This window comes from Haematobia irritans, chromosome 4, assembly GCF_050003625.1.
Source record: "Haematobia irritans isolate KBUSLIRL chromosome 4, ASM5000362v1, whole genome shotgun sequence".
Lineage (NCBI taxonomy): Eukaryota > Metazoa > Arthropoda > Insecta > Diptera > Muscidae > Haematobia > Haematobia irritans.
Genome location: NC_134400.1, coordinates 44,979,277 through 45,007,073, shown reverse-complemented (window position 1 = coordinate 45,007,073; position 27,797 = coordinate 44,979,277). Strand labels below are relative to the sequence as shown.

The 27,797-nt window shown below is 31.6% G+C and overlaps 1 protein-coding gene across 3 annotated transcripts in view; it reads right to left on the bottom strand.

Annotated features, from left to right (window-relative positions):
* LOC142237098 (uncharacterized) overlaps window positions 1–27,797 on the bottom strand; it is a 202,949-nt gene that overhangs the window by 86,697 nt on the left and 88,455 nt on the right. For all 3 annotated transcript variants that reach the window (XM_075308443.1, XM_075308444.1, XM_075308445.1), the window contains exons 3-4: window positions 24,282–24,455; window positions 19,806–19,923 (exon numbers count right to left, since the gene is read on the bottom strand). In XM_075308443.1, coding sequence (XP_075164558.1) covers window positions 19,806–19,923; window positions 24,282–24,455 — 292 coding nt within the window. The remainder of the gene's footprint in view (window positions 1–19,805; window positions 19,924–24,281; window positions 24,456–27,797) is intronic.

The window sequence follows — 27,797 nt, the reverse complement described above, 5'->3', positions numbered from 1 at the left end:
TAAATTAAAATTTGTTTCCTAGCATGCAAAACTTTGCAAATTTTTTTCGATGAGTGTAGGGTATCTCTGGTTCGCCATGGCCTAACATTTAACCATTGTTAATTTCCTAGAAATAAAGAATCAATTAAAAATTGCCACCTTTCTCAGGTTCAAGGTGTTGGCCATTACAATACCATAGGTATGCTTGTGTGTTTGTGTGTGTGAAGAACCATGTGTCTGATGAACCATTGCACAAGCCTTTGTGCTCTATTCAATGGGTTTCTTACGTTTTGTGCGAATTAAAAATAAATTAATTTATATTTATTTTTAAATCCATAACCACAGCACACGCCACCAAGGTGCAATAGACTCTCTATGCTAGCGTAAAAGTGATGATGGTTGGGCCAATTAAGCTATAGACTATGTGCGGATTCTACAGACAATGGCTGAACACAAATGGGTGGCAAATCGAAAAAAAAACGACAACAAAAATGATGAAAATATTTTTGAAATAATTATTATACCGCCCATCAAACAGGAATGTGTTGTGACCATTGTGACAAAAGGTAAACAGAAATTAAGAAATATTTATATTTATGGTAAAATATTTTCGCATTAATGATTTTGGCTGACCAAAAACAGACATGCACACACATATCAGCAAAAATGTCGCATTTGTTAATTGATAAAAATACATATGGCTACATTGCAATTGCTAATGATTTAGTGGGTATTAGCATAGTGGTAGTATCCGACTTAAATATTTCCTTACCAAAGAGATTTTTATTATACCCTCCACCATAGGATGGGGGGTATATTAACCTGGGCTGTGGAGTCGAGTCAATTTTGCTCGACTCCGACTCCAGCATTTCTTATTAGCCTCGACTCCGACTCCGGAGTCGACTCCAGGTGGTGAACCTAAATGTCGTTTTAACAGTATACCAATTGTAATTTTAAGGTGTAGTTTTCCAAAAATAGACCGATATAAATATTCTATTTTGCCATATGTGTTTAGATGTCCTAAAGAACCCTAATTTTAAATTTTTGACTCGACGACATATCTCAGCATTTTTGTGTCAGGCCAATAATTTAAAATGCGACACAAGACTATATAGAGGCCACATCAAAATATGTGTAGATAACAAGAATCTCCAGAATATGTATTTATAAAAACAAAAAATAATTAGGTTTCCAGATGTTTAAGAAGTAAAATCCTGGTATTAATCTATATAGGAATTTTAACATATAAAAAATAAAAACAGACGACAGGAATAGCTGGACAGTTACAAATATTGTTTCTATAGAAATAAAATGGTGAAATATCGATTTATAAATGGTCTATCAGTTATGGACATTAGAGGCCATTAATTTAATGTAAAGAATTTCGAGTGGCTTTGATGAAGCAAATATTCTCCCAAAAGACCGGCTCAGATAGCACGTTGGCAGAGGTTTAATTTAAAATTACAGCTTCTAATTTATTTATGGATCTCAAATAACACTAAATTCAAAATTTCTGACAAATCTTATGAAAATTTTAGACTGATAAAAACTTCTTAAAACAAATCGGAAGATGGGTTTATACACGCAAAGAATAAAACGTTTGGAAAACGTGTACCGAAAAGAGTTTTAGAGTTTTCTGTATACACTTTTATCACCAAAAAAATTCGTTTGTTACAAAATTTTTATTTTTTCAATAAAAAAAGTTATTTTTGAACCAACAATACAGTCCATTTCGTTTATATCAAACACTGTTCTTTTCTGACTTTAGGTCTTTAATAAGACACATTTTACAGTTCATAGTAAACATTTAATATAGTAGAATGCAATGTTGAACATTTTTTCGGAATCTTCCGACCATATCTGGAATATATGTAAAAAAAAAACTTTAGTCGAAGTAGGGATCGAAACCACGACCCTTGGCATGCAAGTCGGACATAGCAACCACTGCTCTACGGTGCCCAACTAAATGTATTTTTCTGTTAAATAAACTTTGTTTAATGGGCCCGTGGCCCGTGCTATATAAATATAACTTATATGAATAATTATCTATTGGTGACCACAATAGGTACATAGCTCAGTGGATAGTGCGTTGGCTTACAAATTACATGGTCCGCGGTTCGATTCTCCGCCCAGGCGAATTTCTTCTACATTGTTTGTATTACAGAACAAGGTGCTAATCCATGGTCCATATCGGTTCATAATTATATATAGCCCTCATATAAACCGATCCGCAGATTTGACCTCCGGAGCCTCTTGGAGGAGCAAAATTCATCCGATCCGGTTGAAATTTGGAACATGGTATCGGTATATAGTCTCTAACAACCATGCCAGAATTGGTCCATATCGTTCCATAATTATATATAGCACACATATTTATAAACTAATCCCCAGATTTGACCTCCGGAGCCTCTTGAAGGAGCAAAATTCATCAGATCCGGTTAAAATTTGGTACATTGCGCTAGTATATGATCGATAACAACCATGCCAAAATTGATCCGTATCAATCTATAGTCATATATAGCCTATAGTCATATATAGTCATATATATATATATATATAGATAAACCGATCCCCAATCACAGAAAAATGTGCCCTTTTCGGTTCATAATCACGATTGCCATTCGAGCCAAAAATAATCTACCAAAATTTTATTACCATAGAAAATTTTGTCAACATTTTATTTCTTTAGAAAATTTTCTATTTTTCTATTTTGTTAAAAATGTATTTCTATAAAAAATTTTGTCACAATTTTATTCCTATAAAATCTTTTTCTAAATTTAATTTCATTAAAAAATTTTGTCAACATTTTATTTCTATAGGAAATTTATGAAGCACCTCTTAGTTGGAGAGGAATATTTTGCAAGATCTTCCAAAACATCAAGAATTCTACCAATCTACCAAACAGTAAAAATCTGTAATTTTTGGTAGAATCGTGTTCATAATTGTATATAGCCCCCATCCACTGAAAAAAATATTGTCGTGAGCTCAAAGATTTCATGCCTTTAAAATACGAATGCAAGTTTTGCGTAGCATAGAAGACGCATTTCTCTAATATAATGTTTTTTTCCCTTGTCCAAAAGTCGATAAACTTTTCAATGAAGTCGTATTGTCCTTATAATTAAGTGATTTTACTTAAAAATGGGTATCATAACATGAAAGAAAACATTTTTGGGCTAAGGTCAACTTGACTTTAATAATTCATAAAAATTCTTTAAATTTAATGAAATTGTCTTTTAATTTGTTGTCTTTTTTCATCTTGACTACAAAGCAAAAAATCGTTCAAATATTGGACACGTTTTTCAACACTTTATTTTAAAGTCATTTTTTACTTGAAACATAGCATGATTTCTAAAAGCAAGTACACAAAACCCAAATTTAAAAGAGAATTGTGTCTTAAAAGTATCCTTACTTGTATTCTCCGCTTCTTTGGCTCGGAATCAATACCAAAATTGTTAAAGTAAAGACAAAATCTTTGGAACCGGGCATGTTTTTGTTTTTGAGTGTACGCAATTCACGGTGGAGGGTACATAAGATTCGGCCTGGCCGAACTTACGGCCGTATATACTTGATATTATTAGTTTAGTTGAAGTCCACCACTAATTTGGACGAAATGAGTTAATTATGTTTTTTCTTTTCTTTATTTATTTGATTTCACTGCACTGAAACAAGGCATGCCCGGTTCCAAAGATTTTGTATTTACAGTAATGAATTTGGAATTGATTCCAAGCCAAAAAGCGGAGAATTGAAGAATGGACACATTTAAGACACAATCCTCTTTTAAATTTGAGTTTTGTGTACTTGAATCTAAGAACCAAATTTTAATGTATTCTTTTTTCATTTTGGGCTATCAAAGTTCTTTAACAACGTGTTAACGACGACTTAAAATTCCCAATTCAAATTCGACTTCAACTGTTAAATATGCTATGTTTCCAATAAACACCTATTTAAACTAAATATGAAAAACATCTCCTATTGTTGAACGCATTTTTGCTTTGTAGTCAAGATACAAAATGTACAAAATTTTAAATAAGATTTCATTAAATTTAAATGATTTTTCATACTCGTTAAAGCAAACAAAAATTTCTTTCACATAAAAATACCAATTTTTGCTTCGAATCGCTTAACTACACCGAAAAAAAGTGAACTGTTTTATGGGAAGAATGAACTACCTCGCACGAAAATTGAACTAAATTTTACTCCACATTTTGAAATTTCCACAAAGCATTGTTAAAACCATGAAATTTTAATGCCCTGTTGTACAAGTACTTTTTAACTGCAGTTCACGAAATTACATCATCTCATAGAAGAAAAAATTAACTAAAAGTAAAGAAGAAAATCATTGGCGCCAAATCATGACCATTTTAACCATATAGTAGTTAATTCTTACTATTTTTAGGAATCGTACGAAAATCTTCTTTTGCTTTAGTTCATATTGAACTTATGTGTACGGTCATTGAACTTTATACTCACGTTTAGTTCATAAAATTTTTGAGACATACTTAAAAAATAATAAAATTTAATTACCAGCAAATAAATTTTTTCCAATAAAAATAAGTTAAATTTAGCGTTAGTTGAACTACGGAAATTTTTTTCTGTGTATAAGGATAAAACGATTTCATTCCAAAGCTTATCGACTTTTGGATAAGGAAGGAAAATGCCTCTTCTTTGGTAAACAAAATTCGAATACTTTTTTTGTCAGTGTAAATTTAAATTTTTTGGTTCCAGTATCCAGATCTTTGTGATTTTGTTATTGAATATTTCATTCCTTCATATATAGCATTCTTTAAAAAACTCTAGCTCTACAGCTTTCGGTTGTATTTAAACAAAGTTTCGGATCAGTTCGCTGTAAGTTGAACTCTATGTCTAAATTCCAGAAAGACAGACGGATGCCCATATGGAGGTTATATTGCATATTCAAAACCACCAAAAATCTACCAAATTTTGGAAAAAGTTTTACAAAAAAACTACAATTTTATTTTGCAAAATTGTATTTCTATAGAAAATTCTGTCAAAATTTTATTTCTATGCAAAATGTTTGACATTATTTTATTTCTATAGAAAGTGTTCGCAAATTTTAATTCTATAGAAAATGTTGCCAAAACTTAATTCTGATAGAAAATGTTGTCAAAATTTTTATTCTATAGAAAATGTTCTCAAAATTTTATTTCTCTAGAAAATTGTATCAAAATGTTATTTCTATAAAAATTTTGTTCCTATAGAAAATTTTATTTCTATAGAAAATTTTTGTTCTATAGAAAGTTTTGTCACAATAGAAAATGACACAATTTTTATTTCAATTGTTGTTTTTGATTTCAGTTTTAAAACCATTGCGTTGACTAAACTACAAGAGTAGCTTAACCAACAGAGGAAAAGAATGTTTGTAAAATTTATTTGGGCAAAGTCCTATAGACTGCAAGATGGTTGGATGGACGCACATTTCGGAATTACCACATTCCTCATCAGCATCCTTTACGAGTAGTTGCAGCAAAAATATCAACCAGTTAACAGAACAAATTCAGGCAGTTCACTAAACCCAAAGTGAACCACACTTGAACCTTCCGAAAAAAAGGTTTATGATAGCCGGCCTTTGCCGAAATAAATTTGTATAAACATATCTCTTTTTGTCAAAATTTTAATTCTATAGAACATTTTACCTAAATATATATCTCTAGAAAATATTATCCTAATTTTATTTATATATAAAATGTGTGAAGTACATCTTAGTTGGAGAGGAATATTTTGCAAAATATACCAAAACATAAGGAATTCTACCAAATAAAAATCTACCATTTTTGGTAGAATTCTACCAACTGTGTCAACCGTGCATGCAACATGAAGGTTAAGTTCTGTCTCTCACTCTCGCTCTCTCTTCGTTCCATTAAAAAAACAACAACATTTTCAAATAAATCAAAGGCATTTGTAAAAGACAAGCAACTGTGTCCTGAGATTGAAAAGTCTCGATCCTGTGTATAAAAGCCATTAGTTAAATTTTGAAAATACAAAACCCGAATAAATGAAAAACCTTAATGGGAAACTTGTAAGGATTTTAGCAACAGAAACTGTTTGCAATGACATGAGGAAAAGGAAAATCCATATGGTAAGGCCATGTATAAAAAAAGAAAAATGTTTCTATTAGTATTGAGAACTAGAGCATGAGAAAAGCGAGGATAAAAAGCTTGTTTTCTTTGTTTTTGTTATTCTTGAACAAGTAAAAGTAATTTAATGAAAAGCATATGCTCTACAATGGACTAAAGCTTTGAAACCCTCAGAAATGTCAGTAATGCTGGTGACATTTCTGAGGGTTTCAAAGCTTCTCTAAGTGGTTTCACTGGAATGTGGAACGCCGTTCGGACTCGGCTATAAAAAGGAGGTCCCTTGTCATTGAGCTTAACATGGAATCGGGCAGCACTCAGTGATAAGAGAGAAGTTCACCGCTGTGGTATCACAATGGACTGAATAGCCTAAGTGAGCCTGATACATCGGGCTGCCACATAACCTAACCTAACCTATGGACTAAAGAAAACGTTAAACTGGATAGGGAAATTATTAATAATATTGAGAGATTTCAAATCCACATCTATTAGCACACTAAGTTTTAGTTTTTCAATATTTCTAGTGTAGCAATTTTAGGAAAATATAAATTTTTAATTATTATAGGAAATTTTTCCACACATACAAAAACAATATTGATTTTCTTCAGTCACAAAATTTCTTCAATCACAGAGATGATGGTATCAACTAGAGGTCTGCATCGAATAACTTTTCACTACATGTATGCTATTCGCTGTCTAATATGGTACATACACACTCTGGAGGTGAGCACGTGAGTAATATTTTACTCACGCACACTCACCACGGAAATATCTTACTCACGCACGATATTGTTTGGTAGGTCTCACGCTCACGCACACTCACGAAAAGAAAACTTGTACTCACGCACACTCACGCACGAAAATGTCGTGACTTACGAAAAATACCATGACTCACGAAAAATATCGTGACTCACGAAATATATCGTGACTCACGAATAATTTTATGAGTAATTTACCTGAGGGACGTGTCTGAAATCATGAGCACGATTAAAATCGAGAGCGTTATTAAACTCTTAACATCCTAAGTTTTACTAAAATTGCAAATGAATTTAACTTTTAAGCGTTTTGATGTTGGAGAGCGGGATTATTTTCGTGAGCATAATTCGTTATTCACGCACACTCGCGAAGATTTTATTTTCGTGACTCACACTCACGCACGACATTTTGGTTTGTTAATCACGCTCACGCACACTCACGCCGTTGACATGAGCGTGACTCACGACTCACGCGTGAGTCACGAAAATTTCATGTCACGTGCACATTTCTAACACACTCTTCCTCTCAGAGCGCAAGTAGTGAAGTGAAGAGAACACTTGCTTATCAAATACAAACGTGTACTTATCCGAAACAATTTGTGTTCCGAAAAAAAGGAATAATAAAAATGTAAGTACTTGAGAAAGAGTACAACATATATTCTGTTCACTTCACGTGGTACCACAAGTATTTCTCAGTTAAGGTGAGTATTAAGTTCGAGTTTAGCCGCTAATTTTCAGTAAAGTGAAAACTAAATCAGTAAAAAAAGTTATAAAATTATACATATTTGTTGCAGATTTCATTATAGCTTGATGGGGAATATCCCAAAGCAAATTTTCACAAAGTTTGTATTCCTTAAAATGGTTTATTAAAGAAAAGTAATCGTGAAAAAATGACGATTTTAGCGGCTAAACTCGAACTTAATACCCACCTTTATGTACAAAACAACACTTACCATTGTAATTAACCATAGATATGTATGTCTATCACATATTTCATATATGTATATATGTCACACACTTATCTTAGGTTAGGTTAGGTTTGGTTAGGTTGCAGCCCGATATATCAGGCTCACTTGACTATTCAGTCCATTGTGATATCACATTCGTGAACTTCTCTCCTAACACTGAGTGTTGCCCGATTCCATGTTGAGCTCAATGACAAGGGACCTCCTTTTTATACCCTCCACCATAGGATGGGGGGTATATTAACTTTGTCATTCCGTTTGTAACACATCGAAATATTGCTCTAAGACCCCATAAAGTATATATATTCTGGGTCGTGGTGAAATTCTGAGTCGATCTGAACATGTCCGTCCGTCCGTCTGTTGAAATCACGCTAACTTCCGAACGAAACAAGCTATCGACTTGAAACTTGGCACAAGTAGTTGTTATTGATGTAGGTCGGACGGTATTGCAAATGGGCCATATCGGTCCACTTTTACGTATAGGCCCCATATAAACGGACCCCCAAATTTGGCTTGCGAGGCCTCTAAGAGAAGCAAATTTCATCCGATCCTGCTGAAATTTGGTACATGGTGTAGGTATATGGTCTCTAACAACCATGCAAAAATTGGTCCACATCGGTCCATAATTATATATCGCCCCCATATAAACCGATCCCCCGATTTGGCTTGCGAGGGCTCTAAGAGAAGCAAATTTCATCCGATCCGGCCGAAATTTAGTACATGGTGTTAGTACATGGTCTCTAACAACCATGCAAAAAGTGGTCCACACCGGTCCATAATTATATATAGCCCCCATTTAAACCGATCCCCCGGTTTGGCATGCGAGGCCTCTAAGAGAAGCAAATTTCATCCGATCCGGCTGAAATTTGGTAAATGGTGTTAGTATATGGTGTCTAACAACCATGCAAAAATTGGTCCACATCGGTCCATAATTATATATAGCCCCATATAAACAGATCCCGAGATTTGGTTTGGAGCCTCTTGGAGGAGCAAATTTCATCCGAGTGAGTTGAAATTTGGTACATTGTGCTAGTCCATATCGGTCTATAGTTATATATATATCCCTCAGATAAATCGATTTGCAATCACACAAAAATTGGTCCACATCAAGTTCATAATTGTATATAGCCCCCATATAAGCGACCCCCATATTTCAATTTTGGCTCTCTACGTACCGTGCAAAAAGTTCATATCGATTCGTAATTATTTTTAGACTTAACTATACATAACTTTTTTGTCTAATATATACCACGTATGGACTAACTCACAATTTAGAAAACGATGTTAAGAAGTTTTAAGATACCACAACCCAAGTATTTCGATTGTGGATGACAGTCTTTCGTAGAAGTTTCTATGCAATCCATGGTGGAGGGTACATAAGATTCGGCCTGGCCGAACTTACGGCCTTATATATTTGTTATATTTAGCCGAGTCCGAACGGCGTTCCACATTACAGTGAAACCACTTAGAGAAGCTTTGAAACCCTCAGAAATGTCACCAGCATTACTGAGGTGGGATAATCCACCGCTGAAAAACTTTTTAGTGTTCGGTCGAAGCAGGAATCGAACCCACGACCTTGTGTATGCAAGGCGGGCATGCAAACCATTGCACCACGGTGGCTCCCACACTTACCTTAACGTTAGCCCTTCTGTTTAACAAACCGAAAACATATAGAGTGGAGAATAAATGTTATTTTTATTTCGTCAACTACATGTTTCACATGTAGTACTCTATGCAGTTTTCTTCTCGCAATGTACTCGACGTGATCACTCTGAGTACACTTCAATAAGAGCGAAAGAGGAACATGTGTTTGTTGGCAGTGAAGACATCAGAGTAGCAACAAGAAGTTACTCGTTGCTTTTGGTGTTCATCAAAATGTGTACGAATTGTTTTGCGACTCTCGTAAATAGATGTACTCATGTAGCAAGTACACGTGTACTCTGCATATACAAATAGAAATATGCAGAAATAATTATATTTTTGCCTGTTCTTAAATTATTGGTGATTACTTTTATTTCCCAAGTGTGTATGTAGAGTATTCCACAGTCGAGTTGTGTACATAAAATATATTTTATCAGATAGACAATTTGTGCAATTTTTGATTTATTTAAAAAAAAATTCATTGAAAAAATTTTTAATTTTAAATGTATATTTAAAAACCACCAGAAGTCATATGATGCTATAACTTTTACACCCAAATAAAAGATATTTTCCTGCGGAAGAAAATTTTGGAAAAAACCGAAATCCCCACTAAAGCCAATGTAACTATATTTTAGTTCATGGAAATTATTATGTTTTAAATTTATCCAATATACAAATAATATATTTTGCCTTAATTAAATTTCCTTTTTTCAGAAATTTTCTCCCAGCTCAATGAAATTCTTTTCCAATGGTATATGGTATATCTTAAAAATTGTATGAACTAACATAATCATGGGTATAAATTTCATGGACTATGCAATTAAGTTAAATTCTGAAGAAGTTGTGCCAAACAATTCTCAAAAAAAAGTAAGAGTAAACTATAGTGTGGTTAATATGATTTATATAATCATATTTTCTTTACTTTTACTTAATTTTTGAAAAAGACGAATTTCGTAAGTGGTCGTAAAAAATCAAAAATATGTCAGTAAAATTTCGTTACTTTATCAACGTATTATGGAGATCCAGGAATTGGAAGTTATTCCTAAGTCACCACTTTTAATGAACATCCAAAGTGCTCTTCCAGAGATGTACGTAATTTTCACTACACTAGAATTTCTTTTCAGATGATATATAAGAAAACGTTTGTTTTATACAGTTTTCGCAATAAAATTAAATTTTCACTGTAGGAACAAATAAAATAATGGAAATTTCCAAACAAATGTTGAAAACTGTTATTTAATAAATTATTTAGTTTATTAAAATTACAATGGAATGGAATTTGCAAGAACATATTTGCTAATATTATTTAAAACGTCTTTAAGTAGAGATAAAAGTCGAAAAATTAAGAAAAAAAAGTATTTTGTTTTAATGGTTCCTTGTTTTTTTCCTTTTTTTTAACGCAATCCGAAATACTAAAATATTATCACATCTGAAGAATCAATGCGAAATCAATGCAGAGAATGCTTAAAAACATGATTTCCATCCTATGACAAATCCATGTGAAATTCATTGCTTCCGAGCCCACTTCCGGATCCAAAAAGTACAAATTCATAACTTTTTTTTTGCTGGGAATCTCAAAAACTAGAATACTATTTAATTCAATTTTTCGCACGAAGTAGTTAATTTTTCTCCATTTAATAGTTTGTGTTTTTTCTGTATATTATTTCCAACGAAAATTCAGACTTTCTCTACAAAATGCACGTCGACAAATTTTCGCCTATCGACAGACAATCTGGTTGGTCTATGGAACATTTTCGCTAAATTTTATTCCTAAAGAAAATTTTTGTAATATTTTATTTCTATAGGAAATTTTGTCAAACTTTATTTCCATAGAAAATTTTGCAAAATTTTATTTCTATAAAAAATTTTTGCTGAATTTTATTTCCGTAGGAAATTTTTAAAAATTGTATTTCTACAAAAAATGTTTGCAAAACTTTATTTCTCTAGAAAATGTTTGCAAAATTTTATTTCTACAGAAAATTTTGTCAAAATTTTATTTCTAAGAATTTTTTTGCAAAATTTTATTTCTAAGAAAATTCTTGCAAAATTTTCTATTTTTTCTAAAATTTTATTTTTTAGAAAATGTTTTTAAAACGTTATTTCTATAGAAGATTGTTGCAAAACTTTATTTTTATACAAAATTTTGTTCAAATTTCATTTCTATCGAAAATTTTCTCAAAATTTTATTTCTAATTTATATTTAAGCAAAATTTTATATCTATAGAAAATTTTGTAAAAAAATTATTTGCATAGAAAATTTTGCAAAATGTTATTTCTATAGAAAATTTTCTCTAAATTTTATTTCAATAGGACATTTTCTCAAAATTTTACTTCTAAAGAAAATTTTGCAAAATTTTTTTTCTATGGAAAATGTTTGCTGAATTTTATTTCTGTAGAAAATTTTGTAAAACTTTACTTCTATAGACAATTTTATTTAAATTTTATTTCTAAAGAATATTTTTTAAAAATTTTATTTATATGGAAAATTTTTGCTGAATTTTATTTCTATAGAAAATTTTCTCAAAATTTCTTTAATCATTGTTTTTTATACCCTCCACCATAGGATGGGGGTATATTAACTTTGTCATTCCGTTTGTAACACATCGAAATATTGCTCTAAGACCCCATAAAGTATATATATATATATTCTGGGTCGTGGTGAAATTCTGAGTCGATCTAAGCATGTCCGTCCGTCTGTCCGGCTGTCCGTCCGTCTGTGGAAATCACGCTAACTTCCGAACGAAACTAGCTATCGACTTGAAACTTGGCACAAGTAGTTGCTATTGATGTAGGTCGGATGGTATTGAAAATGGGCCATATCGGCCCACGTTTACGTATAGCCCCCATATAAACCGATCCCCAAATTTGGCTTGCGGAGCTTTCCGGAGCAGCAAAATTCATCCGATCCGGTTGAAATTTGGTACGTGGTCTAAGTATACGGTCTCTAACAACCATGCAAAAATTGGTCCATATCGGTCCATAATTATATATAGCCCCCATATAAACCGATCCCCAGATTTGACCTCCGGAGCCTCTTGGAGGGGCAAAATTCATCCGATCCGGTTGAAATTTGGTACCTGATGTTTGTATACGGTCTCTAACAACCATGCAAAAATTGGTCCATATCGGTCCATAAATATATATAGCTCCCATATAAACCGATCCCCAGATTTGACCTCCGGAGCCTCTTGGAGGAGCAAACTTCATCCTACCCGATTGAAATTTGGTACGTGGTGTTAGTATATGGTCTCTAACAACCATGCAAAAACTGGTCCATATCGGTCCATAATTATATATAGCTCCCATATAAACCGATCCCCAGATTTGACCTCCGGAGCCTCTTGGAGGTGCAAAATTCATCCGTTCCGTTTGAAATTGGGTACCTGATGTTAGTATACGGTCTCTAACAAGCATGCAAAAATTGGTCCATATCGGTTCATAATTATATATAGCTCCCATATAAACCGATCCCCAGATTTGAACTCTGGAGCCTGTTGGATGAGCAAAATTCATCCGATCCAATTGACATTTAGTACGTGGTGTTAGTATATGGTCTCTAACAACCATGCAAAAATTGGTCCATATCGGTCCATAATTATATATAGCTCCCATATAAACCGATCCCCAGATTTGACCTCCGGAGCCTCTTGGAGGAGCAAAAGTCATCCGATGCGGTTGAAATTTGGTACATTTCGTTAGTATATGGCCTCTAACAGCCATGTAAAAATTGTCAAATTTTATTTCTATAGAAAATTTTGTCAAAATTTTATTTCTATAGAAAATTTTGTAAAAAATTTATTTCTGTAGAAAATTTTTTCAACATTTTATTTCTATAGACAATTTTGTCAACGTTTTATTTCTATAGAACATTTTGTCAACATTTTATTTCTATAGAAAACTTTGTCAACATTTTATTTCTATAGAAAATGTTGTCAAAATTTTATTGCTATAGAAAATTTTGTCAACATTTTATTTCTATAGAAAATTTTGTCAAGGTTTTATTTCTATAGAAAGTTTTGTCAAAATTTTATTTCTATAGAAAATTTTGTCAAACTGAATTATATACGTATTTAATCGGCCTTTTTTTTGTTTAATATATACCCCTTACGGACTAACTTACAATTTAGAAGACAGTGTTAAAAAGTTTTACGATACCTTGCCATCGGCAAGTGTTATCGCAACCCAAGTAATTCGATTGTGGATGACAGCCTTTAGTAGAAGTTCCTACGCAATCCATGGTGGAGGGTACATAAAATTCGGCCTGGCCGAACTTACGGCCGTATATACTTGTTTTTATTTCAGCTTAAAACCATGCATTGACTAAACTACAAGTGTAGCTTAACCAACAGAAGAAAAGTATGCTTGTCAAATTTATTTGGGCAAAGCCCTATAGACAATGATTAAAGAAAAACAATAAAACCAACAATAACAAAACAAAACGAATGAAGATAGAGGAAGCACGCTCAAAAACAAACCCAGCCAACTACATTCAAATCGATGATTTGAGTTTGGCAAAGGAAAAGAGATATGCTTGCAAATTTGTTTAGGTAGTAGCCGACTATCAAACCTTTTTTCGGAAGGTTCAAGTGTAGTTCACTTTGGTTTGAGTGAATTACCCGAATTTATTCTGATAATTGGTTGATAGTTTTGCTGCAAGTAGAGGATGCTGATGAGGAATGTGGTAATTCCGAAACAGCTGTACATCCAACCATCTTGCAGTCTATAGGGCTTTGCCCAAATAAATTTGACAAGCATACTTTTCCTCTGTTGGTTAAGCTACACTTGTAGTTTAGTCTATGCATGGTTTTAAGCTGAAATCACAAACAACAACAATGATTAAAGAAAAAAAATAAAACCAACAATAACAAAACAAATTTTATTTCTATGGAAAATTTTTGCTGAATTTTATTTCTATAGAGAATTTTGCAAAATTCTATTTCTATAGAAAATGTCTGCAAAATTATATTTCCCTAGAAAATGTCTGCAAAATTTTATTTCTATAGGAAATTTTCTCAAAATTTTATTTCTAAAGTATATTTTAGCAAAATTTTATTTCTATGGAAAATTTTTGCTGAATTTTATTTCTACAGAAAATTTTGTAAAAATTTTATTTCTATAGAAAATTTTGTTCAAAATTCATTTCTATCGAAAATTTTCTCAAAATTTTATTTCTAAAGTATATTTTAGCAAAATTTTATTTCTATGGAAAATTTTAGCTGAATTTTATTTCTGTAGAAAATTTTGCACAACTTTATTTCTATAGAAAATTTTATTTAAATTTTATTTCTAAAGAATATTTTAGCAAAATTTTATTTCTATAGAAAATTTTTGCTGTATTTTATTTCTATAGAAAACTTTGTACAAAATTTTATTTCTATAGAAAATTTTCTCAAAATTTTATTTCTAAAAAAATTTTGTTCAAATTTTATTTCTAAAAAAATTTTGTTCAAATTTTATTTCTATAGAAAATTTTTCAAAAATTTTATTTCTAAAGAAAATTTTATTTCTATGGGAAATTTTTGCTGAATTTTATTTCTATAAAGAATTTTGCTGAATTTTATTTCTATAAAGAATTTTGCAAAATTTTATTTTTATAGAAATCTTTGTACAAAATTTTATTTCAATAGAAAATTTTGCAAAATTATATTTCGATAGAAAATTTTCTCAAAATTTTATTTCTAAGAAAATTTTAGCAAAATTTTATTTCTATAGAAAATTTAAGTACCTCTTAGTTGCATTCTAATAATCTACCAAACAATAAAAAATCTACCGTTTTTGGTAGAAACCGTGATTGCAGTCAACCATATTATCACCATGGTTCAATAAACAGCAACAACAATAATCAAAAAGTCTCAACTTCATACATTCATATGAATACATAGCCGTATTTACATCACCACTACGTTGATGACACCCAATTATAGGGTAATGATGATATGCGTAACCATAGCGATAATGATGGGGAAACGGAAAATCGTCATCATCATCATCGCCATTATTATAAGCATAATAAATATAGACATCTGGAACATTGAAGGAAAAAAGAAAGTATAAAGAGGCTTATTAATGGAACACACAAATTTAACCTCACACATATACTTGAAGAAAAACTATACTAGTTTTAATCTTTGTTTTTACCAATTACGTACATTTTGTTCTCGAGAGGAATTTACACGTGTGTGATTATGAATGGCGTTATGAACTATTGCAATTAGAAAAAGTTATCTTAACTTGTGAGGCATTACAAGATACAAAGAATAGATAACAGCCCAAGTTTTTTAGTATGGAATTGGGTCAATGCTAGTATGCAAATTAAAAAATAACTATTCGTATTCTTTTTAAGTAAATTTTAATTTGTAGAACTTGTGAAACTTATTTGAAGATTTTTCATGGCTGGTTTGACAGTAAAAAAGAACTTAGGTCAGATGGAAACGAGAATAAGCCCCCCTAAATTAATCTTTCTACCATAACTAAGGGATAATATATAGGGTGGCTGATATTGCGACTAATTTCAGGTTGATATCATTTCTAAACTGCTCGTCTGACAGCTGTAACAGTTTGTTTTATTATTTACAAGCTTACAAAGGAATTGTGACCTTTTGCATTCAGAAATAAATTTATTCGTTATGGAATTCAAGTGTGATAGTGTAAAAGCTTTATATTTTGATGGAAAACCACAAGTGGCTATCACTAGAACCCTCCAGCATATAAATGAGAATAAATCTTTTGTTTCTTGTACCACTGCAAAATATTCCTCTTCAACTACAAGGTACTTCCGAAATTTTCTATGAAACTAAAATTTTGACAAAACATTTTATAGAACTAAAATTTTGACATAATTTTCAATAAAAATAAAATTTTAACAAATTCTTCTATAGAAATAAAATGTTGACAAAATTTTCGCTAGAAATGAAATTTTGAGAAAATTTTCTATAGAAAGAAAATTTTGACAAGTTTTCTATAAAAATAAAATTTTAACAATATTTTCTATAGAAATAAAATTGTGATAAAATTTTCTTTAGAAATAAAATTTTGACAGAATTTTCTATAGGAATAAAATGTTGACAAAATTTTCTATAGAAATAAAATGTTGACAAAATATTCTATAGAAATACCATAAAATGATGAAATCGTCTAATTTGATGGAAATCTACGCCTCAGTGGTAGAAAACTTGTTCGTGAGCTGAAGATATCGCGAGAATGGATGCAGCGCATATTGAGTTTGGACTAAAGGGTGATACGGTCAAAATTTGGTCAAGGGAAAACGCGTGTAAATCGGTGAAATCGTTTATTTAAAAAATCAAATTAAATTTCCTTTTCAAGTTCAATTAGTATAAAATTCAGGAAAAATATTCAGTTAGGCTTTCGCTTTTCCAAATCCGAATTGCCGGGCCTCACGCTTGACACCTGCCATCAGATTTTGTACAGCCACCTTGTCCACCTTCTTCGCCGCAGAAAGCCAGTTTGCCTTGAACTGCTGCTCGTCCTTAGCAGTTTTTTGGTCTTCTTTAGGTTCCGCTTGACAATAGCCCAGTATTTCTCAATTGGGCGGAGCTCTGGCGTGTTGGGAGGGTTCTTGTCCTTGGGAACCACCTGCACGTTGTTGGCGGCGTACCACTCCATGGCCTTTTTACCGTAATGGCAAGATGCCAAATCCGGCCAAAACAGTACGGAACAACCGTGTTTCTTCAGGAAAGGCAGCAGACATTTATTCAAACACTCTTTCACGTAAATTTCTTGGTTGACAGTCCCGGAAGCTATGAAAATGCTGCTTTTCAAGCAACAGGTACAGATGGCTTGCCAAACCAGATATTTCTTTGCGAACTTTGACAGTTTTACGTGCTTGAAAATATCTGCTACCTTTCCCCTTCCTTTTGCCGTATAAAACTCCTGTCCCGGAAGCTGCTTGTAGTCGGCTTTGACGTAGGTTTCGTCGTCCATTACCACGCAGTCAAACTTCGTCAGCATCGTCGGGGATCGCGCTTTGGCCGTGGTATTTTGTTTATCATCGCGATTTGGAGTCACTACCTTCTTGTAAGTCGATAGTCCGGCTCGTTTTTTGGCTCGATGCACGGTTGTAGACGATACATCCAGCTTATTTGCGGCATCTCGGAGAGAGAGATTAGGGTTTCGCTTGAAACTACCGGCAACTCTCTTTGTCGTCTCAGCGGCTTCCGGTTTTCGATTTCTCCCCGATCCAGACTTCCTGGCTGTCGACAAACGTTCCCCAAACACTTTAGTTACATTTGTAACGGTTGATTTGGCAAGCGATTTTGCCAGCTTTGCGAGTAGCTCGGATTTTCGCGATGCGCGAGCAAAATTTTGATACGCTGCTCTTCTTGCTTGGACGGTATTTTGACAACGAAGAGTGAATTCTAAAATCAAAATAGGAGCAACATTCTACACACACACACACCTTTAAAATGAGGGGTGTTCAGGTTTTTTAAATGCAAAATTGAAAGAAATACGTCAAGTTTATATTGACCACATTTTGACCGTATCAGCCTTTAAAGCCATTGAAGTTGCAAAAAGTCGAAGAGCACACCGAAGTACAAAAATAGTTACACTGTAAAGAGCCAAGGAATTGCTTCGCTTATAATTTGGTTTTCTCCGATTATATATTCCCATTCATCGCCCGTGAGGCCAAATAAATGCTAAAATTATCGGGAAAATGTACTAAGGGCAGTAATGAAGACTTGGATAAAGAAACATTTCGGCCGCAAATAATGGACATTCCAATAGGATTCAGCACTATCGGATTCAGCACACGTCTACCAAGAATGTCTTAAAAAGGTTCATCGCTTCAATTGTACCACACAATGGCCAACAAAATGCCCGGATCTCAATCACGGTTGCAACTCGTACCAAAAATAATCTACCAAAATTTGAAGAAAATTTTACCGATTATCTACCAAATTTAAAAAATTACATATTTTGAATTTATGGAGAATTTGTCAAAATTTAATTTCTATTAAACATTTTATTTCAATAGATATTTTTCTTAAAATTTTATATATTTTTATGTTAGCCTGATATCAATGCAGGCTGGTTCAATGTCCAAATCATTTAAACTAGAAATTAGTACAATATTTATTCGAGCTTATTGGACAGGAAGATTAAGGGAATTGACATCATTAAGTTACTGAAAAGAAAATGCCAGATACCCATCTCGCAAGCCTGACTATATATTTTTAGAAAATTATTTCAAATTTTTTTCAATAGAATTGAGGTATCTCTTAGTTGGAGGTGAATATTTTGCAAAATCTACCAAAACATCAAGAATTCTATCAATCTACCAAACAGTAACAATCGTTGAGTATATTGTTTGTTCTTTAATTAAAATAGTAATTTGGAAACTTTAATTTAATTTCATTTAAAAGTAATTGTATGAATCATAATTGTTAGAGTGATTACGATTTCAGATTCAATTTTGGTAAGATTTTTTCTGTGTACAATTGAGATCTTGGTAATATGCTGTAGATAAGTACTTTCGCTATTAGACATGAACTTACAAAATTAAACACCATATCCATTTAATATTAATGGCTTACCAATTTTGAACTAAGTTAACTCCAAGATTATTTGGTAATGAGAGCTTTTGGTGGATACTTAAATGGAAAATTGAAAAAAAAAAATCAATTACATTTTTAATCAAGTATATTTTTATGCTTTATTACTTCTGTGATTGGAACTATCATCTTCATGATTGAAACAATTAAAAATTTAATTGAATAAATTAATTTCGTAATTGTATCCGGAAAAAATGTATCAGTCTCTCACTGTCTACGTTGAGACTATATCGCATTTTTATTCTCTCAAATATTGCACAATTTTTCCAGTTTTATCCCACTGTCTGACAATGTGAAGGCCATTTTGGTCGTTTGAGGTTTTTAGATTATCGCTTAACCAGGAAAACAGCAATTAAATTTCTTTGCACAAGGTTATTTACTACACGAATTTGCTGTTTGGGTTTGCCTGAGCAACCATGGTGTTGCCATTGCATGTTTTTCTCCCTTTTGTGCTTGTGTTCCATATGGGAATGCGGAGGACATTTTATGCATGCATTTATTACTACTCCTTAGAACTGCCTTCATATATTTGAACACAGGTTTATGCAATTTTATTACATTTTTGGTGTTTTAGAGAATGCCAATAGCTGTATTTACTTTTATGCAGGTAGCATTTAATGACAATTTGAGCAATTTATTTCTTTTTCGTTCTATTACTTTGGCCATAATGCCAAGGACATTGATGGTAAGTAGAGATTCTCAAAAGGATTTTCTTTTAAAAATTCTTTTTGCATCATCCCTAAGGTATGCTATATTTCTTGTTTGTTTTCTCCCGAATATCCATTTTCGTGGAATGTTACTTACCGATATTAACAATGCCATGATTGGTTAATTCCCAGCAGGATTGTAAGCGTAATATACTTAAACTATGACTTTGTTTCGGTGAAAAATAGCCCAAAGCAGCATCGGTGACATGATAAGCCTATGCATATTACATAGAAGATGGAAAGAAAGAAAATAGAAAAATTTAATTAGAAAAATTTTAATGATAACTTTTGAAAGCAGTCGTCTATAGTCTCCACCATAGTAAAATAAGTACTTGAGTGGTGCTATAAATACTTAAGCTACTAAATTTACAATGTTACCAGGGAAAAAACACCGATAAAGTAAAAACAAAAACACGAATTTATTTGGAATTTTAACCTTATACGAGAGTATTGTACTTCTAAGTACTCATCAGACCATCCACGTAAATAAAGTTTATTACGGTGCTTGGGTCACATTATTTTCAATGTAGAAGTTCTAATCCCAGGAAAAACACATGATTATATTTAAATAAATTTTTGCTCCACTTTTTTTGTTGTGCCAGAAATGTCACCAGCAGTACTGATAGGAGATAATCCACCGATGAAAAGCTTTTTGGTGTTTGGTCGAAACTGGGTTTGGCCCAGGACCCTGTGAATCCAACGCGGGCATGCTAACCATTGCAAACGGTGGCTCCTACGTGATGGTGGGTATAAAACGATTAAGTGCAATTGATTATTCATTTTCTTTTTCATAATTGTGCCATTTTTTAAATGAGTGTGCCACTTATCTTTCATGTCTTTAAGGAATTTGTTAATTTGTCAAAATTTTATTTCTATTGAATATTTTGTCAATTTTATTTCTATAAAAAGTTTTGTCAAATTTTTTATTTCAATAAAAATTTTTGTCAAAATTTTATTTCTATAAAAAATTTTGTCAAAATTTTTTATTCTATAGAAAATTTTATCAAAATTTTATTTCTATAGAAAATATTGTCAAAAATTTATATCTACACAAAATTTTGTGAAAATTTTATTTCTTTAGAAAATTTTGTAAAAATTTTATTTCTATAAAAAATGTTGTCAAAATTTTGTTTCTGTAGAAAATTTTATCAAAAATTTATATCTACAGAAAATTTTGTCAAAATTTTATTTCTATTGAATATTTTGGCAATTTTATTTCTATACAAAGTTTTGACAAAATTTTATTTCTATAATCAATTTTGTAAAAATTTTATTTCTATAAAAAATTTTGTCAAAATTTTTTATTCTATAGACAATTTTATCAAAATTTTATTTCTATAGGAAATATTGTCAAAAATTTATATCTCCACAAAATTTTGTGAAAATTTTATTTCTTTAGAAAATTTTGTAAAAATTTTATTTCTATAAAAAATTTTGTCAAAATTTTATTTCTATAGAAAATATTGTTAAAAATTTTATTTCTGTGGAAAACTTTTGTCAAAAATTTATTTCTGTAGAAAATGTTGTCAAAATTTTATTTCTATAGAAATTTTGTTAAAATTTTATTTCCATAGGAAATTTAATTTCTATAGAAAATTTTGTCAAAATTTTATTTCTATAGAAAATTTTGTCAAAAATTTGTTTCTATAGCATTCATTAAAATCATTATTCGTATTTGCATAGTAATTCATAAGAAGAAATGTCCAATTAATTTAAAAAATGTGAACAAAAATTGACATACTCTTCAATAATTGCATATTTTCAGGCACAATGATTTGAATCGTGTAAGTGAGCTTATTGCAGGCTCACTTAGACTGCCACTTAAGCTTAACCTACATGTATTGTAGTTTAAAAAATACTGATTTTTTACGTTATACAAGAATTTAAAAAAAAAAAACTCAAACGGTTCCAAAAATGGCTCAAAAATGTGGAACGTATATCATTTGGAGGCACATTAGAAAAGCATGGCATAAAATTGTTAAGCCGCCAAAAATTGACAAATGGGTAAAATGGGAATACTGCAGTGGCTAAATAGACGAAATTGTTACATTTTCTTGCCCTCCACCAAAAAGATGAATTCTTTTGATCACCATTAAATTTTACTCTAAATTTTACTTAAAGTAGAAAGTCGGGCGGGGCCGACTATATCATACCCTAAACCACCATTACAGAATTAGTAATCATAAGCATTTGTGGGGTAACATATAGGTCTGGGAGATAAACCGCAGTTGCATATTTAAGAAAATTAAGGGGTGCTTTGTGTCAATCTGACTATGGCTCATAGTCAATGTTGCCACGGAAAATGTTCGGTTTACCCTACAAGGACAAAAAAAGTTCCCTACTTTCCCATACATTCCCAAACAATTTTCCCTACTATATTTTTCGTTAAATTTAAAAAATTTTACAAAACAAAAATGGTTTTAAGTACTTTATTATCTTTAAACATGAATATGCAACATTTTGAGAAAAATTTTTATAGAAATAATATTTTGAAAAAAATTTCTATAGAAATACAATTTTGACAAAATTTTCTATAGAAATAAAATGTTGACAAAATTCTCTACAGGAATAAAGTTTACCACACACTGTTAAAGATCAAGCCTTGCCGGCTTCTAATTTCCTCCTCTAGAGCCACCAAAATGTAAAAATTATTACAAATTGTGTTGAGTGAAAATGTCCTACATTGTGGCCCTACGTCCCTACAAGACGCAAAATATTAGAAAAACTCTACATATAGGGAATTTCCCCTACTTCTAGCAACACTGGCTGTGTTGATATTGCGCCTACGGAGTTAGTATGCCACTAATATTGAGCCCATTATTAAAAAAGAGAAAATCGTTAAATTAGTGTGGGTAATAAATACAAATTTGTAAAAATCGAGCAATATTTTTATGTACGAGCTACAAGTACGTATAAGTACGATCGGCTAGTACATCAAAATTTGAAATTTAAGTAACATTGGTTAATAAATAAGAGTACTATGGCCAAATTTGGGAAAATCGAGCGATGCATATATATGGAAGCTATATCTAAATCTGAACCGATTTGCATAATATTTTGCGGGTTTGATTAATACCACAAAAGGTTACCTTGTGCAAGATTTGAGTAAGATCAGTTAAGAAATGAGGCCTGTATGGTCAAACATAAGGTTATTAGGGGCGAATTTTTCAAAATCGGGTGATACATATGTGGGAGCTATATCTACATCTGAACCGATTTCGATGAAATTTTGCACATATAGTTAGTACTATAGAGGACTGGATCTAGCCAACTTTTAGTAAGATCGGTTAATAAATAAGAGTTCTATGGCCAAATTTGGGAAAATCGGGCTATACATATATATGGGAGCTATATCTAAATCTGAACCGATTTCGACGATTTTTTGCACATATAGTTAGTGCTATAGAAGACTACATTTAGCCAAATTTGGGTAAGATCGGTTCATAAATAAGGGTTTTAATGCTAAATTTAGAAAAATCGGGCGGTACATATATATGGGAGCTATAGCTAAATCTGAACCGATTTCGATGATTTTTTGCACATATAGTTAGTGCTATAGAAGATTATATTTAGCCAACTTTGAGTAAGATCGGTTGATAAATAAAGGCTTTGTGGCCAAATATGGGAAAATCGGGCGATACATATATATGAGAGCTATATCTAAATCTGAACCGATTTGGATGAAATTTTGCAGACTTGAAGGGCGATAGAAACGATTATCTTTTGCCAAATTTGGTGACGATCCGTTTGAAAAAACGCGCAACGTGACCCCATTTGTCGAAATCGGGCGATACATATATATGGGAGATATATCTAAATCTAATCCGATTTCTTCCAAATACAATAGCGTTCGTCCTTGTGCCCAAAAAACTCCCTGTACCAAATTTCATCAAAATCGGTTAATAATTGCGACCGGAATCCTGTGAACAACAAATACATGGACAGACGGACGGACGGACGGACACCAAGCGCTAGATCGACTCAGGAGGTGATTCTGAGTCGATCGGTATCTATTTTATGGGGTCTAAAATCAATATTTCTGGGTGGCACATTCTTTGGTCGATCAAACTTATTATACTCTGACCACTATGTGGTTTAGGGTATAAAAAGGCAGCAGACTTTTTTCGTGTCTGAAAAGTGGCATTCGTATTCATTGTTAATTATTAATTAAAAAATGGCACATCTTGATATAAATGCATTTAGTAGTGCAATAAAAAAGTGCCACAAAAAGTGTTAACTCTTGGAAAAAGTGTGAAATTTACCACTAACGGGGTACAACGATAACACTGATGATAATGAATCGTCTAGCACCCTCCGCAACGCTCAAATTGAACGAATTAAGCTACAAACTGCGGCTTCAACATATTTGCCTACCATATCTTTTTGATTTGACCATGGGCAGCTTAGTTTTGTTTCCAAATATACTGAGTTACCCATCACCGCCATTAATATTTTTTCTTGTTTCATAGGCTATGTACTTATAGTGCCAACCTCGAATTTTTGTACCACTCTCAAACTTAGCTTTTTTCCTAACATAGTTGCTTGTCTTTCTTGTTTACAATATTCAACTTACCTGCAGTGAAAATTCATATAAAGATGGCAAAAGCTGGGCCACAGCTCCTACAGCCTCATCGGCAATATTTATACAATCGGCCAACGATAATGAAACAATACGCGGTGTAAGGCAAGCCCAGAGGCCAGCCTCTGTGACCTCATTACAACCAGCCAACTCCAATTCAAATAGACTCTGGAAAGATAAATAAAAGAAAAAAGGGGGATTATTTGATATGAATTTCTTATGGCAGGGCAATTACAAAAGTCCATCATGCGGATACGAACACAATCTTAACAGGAAACAACGAAGTAATCCCCGATATTTCCTTAGGTTTAGTCATGGAAAATTTCCAAAAAAAAAAATTAGGAAAATTTGTTACTGAAAACCGACAGACAGAGGGATTTACCTTTTGCCGTTTATCTGATTCACAATGGATACTGAATCATTTGCCACACTCATTTCCGAACATACTTTTAGCAAAAACCACATTCATTAAGATACCATAGAGTATAAAAATAAGATATATTTAAATAAATTTACTAATAAAAGTAAATCATGGCATTTTATGACATTTTTTAGTATTGTCATCATTGGAATCTTTTAGCTATAGGCAGACACGTTTACACCCTGATTGCTGTTGTTTTTTTTATTATCATAAATTTAATGAAAGAACCAACGGCAAACATATTGTCGAATTCATAGAACAAATTTCTATCCGCGAATAACAAATACTGTGCTGCTTAAAATGCGATTTATAAAATAATTTATTAGTATTTTTTAGAGTATAGAATAATTTTTAATGAATTTAAATTTAATGTTTTTTCAGGTAAGGGCAGGAAAATACTTTATGCACCTGACTGTATGTCTACACGTGTGACGGATTCTATCACAATCGACCGACGATACCAGCTAAAACCCTATTCCTCTTCCCATCGAGTATGAATACCACATCGGAGCCGCTTTCGCAAATGCTGTTCGCCGTTCTGCCACGGTTGATACTGTTAGGAATTCTACCATCAACCAATTATCAGAATAAATTCTGGTAGTTCACTAAACCCAAAGTGAACCACACAGGAACCTTCCGAAAACAGTTTTATGATAGTTGGCCTCTGCCTAAACAAATCTTTGTACAAACATCTCTCATTTCCTTTGCCACATTCTTTTCCTCTCTTGGTTAAGCTACTCTTGTAGTTTAGTCAACGCAATGGTTTTAAAGCTGAGATCAAAACAACAAATATTATGAAATAAACTTTTGATAAAATTTTCTATAGAAATATAGTTTTGACAACATTTTCTATAGAAATAAAATTTCTATAGGAATATTTAAAATTTTGATAAAATTTTCTCTGGGAATGTCAACATTTGACAAAATTTTCTATAGATATAAAATTTTGAAAAATTTTCTATTGAAATAAAATTTTGACAACATTTTCTATAGGAATTAAATTTTGAAAAATTTCCTATAGAAATAAAATTTTGACAAAAATTTTTATAGCAATAAAGTGTTGACAACATTTTCTATAAAAATAAAATTTCTATAGGAATAAAATTTTGATAAAATGTTCTCTGGGAATAAAATTTTGACAAAATTTTTTATAGAAATAAAGTTGTGACAAAATTTTCTATTGAAATAAAATTTTGACAACATTTTCTATAGGAATAAAATTTTGAAAAATTTTCTATAGGATTAAAATTTTGACAAATTTTCTGCAGGAATAAAATTTTAACAACATTTTCTATAGTATAAAATTTTGAAAAATTTTTTCTGTGAATAGAATGTTGACAAAATTTGCTGTAAAAAATTTGCTGAAATAAAGATAAGACAAATATTGACCACAAACGATTTTCCAAATAGAATAATAAGCAGACTAATAAATCGCGTTAAAAATAAAACACTTGACGAAAACATTAAAACTAAGACTATTGAAGAGCCGGACCATTATAAGGATAAGTCATACAAACCCATGACTTACGTTGAAGGATTCTCAGAGCGTTTTTTCAAATCGGACGTATATAACAAGGACAAGATTCAAATTGCTTCACGCACATCGAGAACAGTAAAGGAATTATTCAGCAACACAAAGTCAAAAATAAAGAATGAGGACAGGAGTAACATAGTGTACAAAATTAAATGTAATGGAGACAAGTCCAACATATGCCCAATGGCATATGTTGGCACTACAATGACCAAACTTAAGACAAGACTTTCGTCGCATAAATCAGACCTTAAAGCTGTAGACAAATCAGTAGAGCAAAAAACAGCACTTGCAGCTCACTGTGCAACAACAGGACACAAGCCCAACTTCACAGACGTCGAGATACTTGCTCAAGAGAATAATCATAGGCGTAGATACACTCTTGAGATGCTTAATATAATAGATCTCTCTCCTGACAAGAGAATGAATTTCAAAAAAGACACGGAAGAATGCGCGAGAATGTATCGACACATCATAAACAAGCATCGACACAAACGAAGCTTAGTGTACGGTGGCTTGCAGAACGAACAGCATCACACGAACTCACGTTAGTTATTTTCAATATATTATATCTAAAATAATATTGTGATTTGTGAACATTAAAAGTAATTTAATTTTTGTAATTTATGTAGATACAAAATCCCAGAAGATGGTTAGTGGCACTAACCGAAATATTGGAAATAAATATTAAAACAAATCAATAATCGATTGTTTCTATGACCTCAAGCCGAACAAAATTAATAATCAGAATAAAAAAAAATGTTTACAAAATTTTCTATAGAAAAAAATTGAGAAAATTTTCTATTGAAATAAAATTCTGACAAAATTTTCTATAGAAATAAAATTTTGAAAAAATTTTCTATAGAAATAAAATTTTGACAAATTTTTCTATAGAAATAAAGTTAGACAAATTTGGACAAATTTTTATATAGGAATAAAATCTTAACAAACTTTTCTGTAAGAATAAAATTTTGGCAAAATCTTCTATAGAAATAAATTTTTTTAATAAAATTTTAACAAAATTGTCAATAGGAAATAATTTTTTTTAATAAAATTTTAACAAAATTGTCAATAGGAAAAATTTTTGACAACATTTTTTATAGCAATGAAATTTTGACAAAATTTTCCATAGAACAAAATTTTGACAAAATTTTCTATTGGGTAAAATTTTCTCAAGGAATAAAATTTTAACAAAATTTTCTATAGAAAACAATGTTGACAAAATTTTCTATAGAAAAAAATTGAAAAAAATTTATAGAAATAAAATTTTGACAAAAATTTTTATAGGATTAAAATTTGGATAAATTTTTATCTAGGAATAAAATCTTAACAAAATTTTCTATAGGAAAAAAATTTTGACAAAAATTTCTATAGAAACAAAATTTTCTATTGGAATAACATTTTGACAAAATTTTCTACAGCAATGAAATTTCGACAACACTTTCCATAGAAATAAAATTTTGACAATATTTTCAATAGAAATAAAATTTTGACAACATTTTCAATAGAAATAAAATTTTGACAAAATTTTCTATAGAAGTAAAATTTTGACCAAATT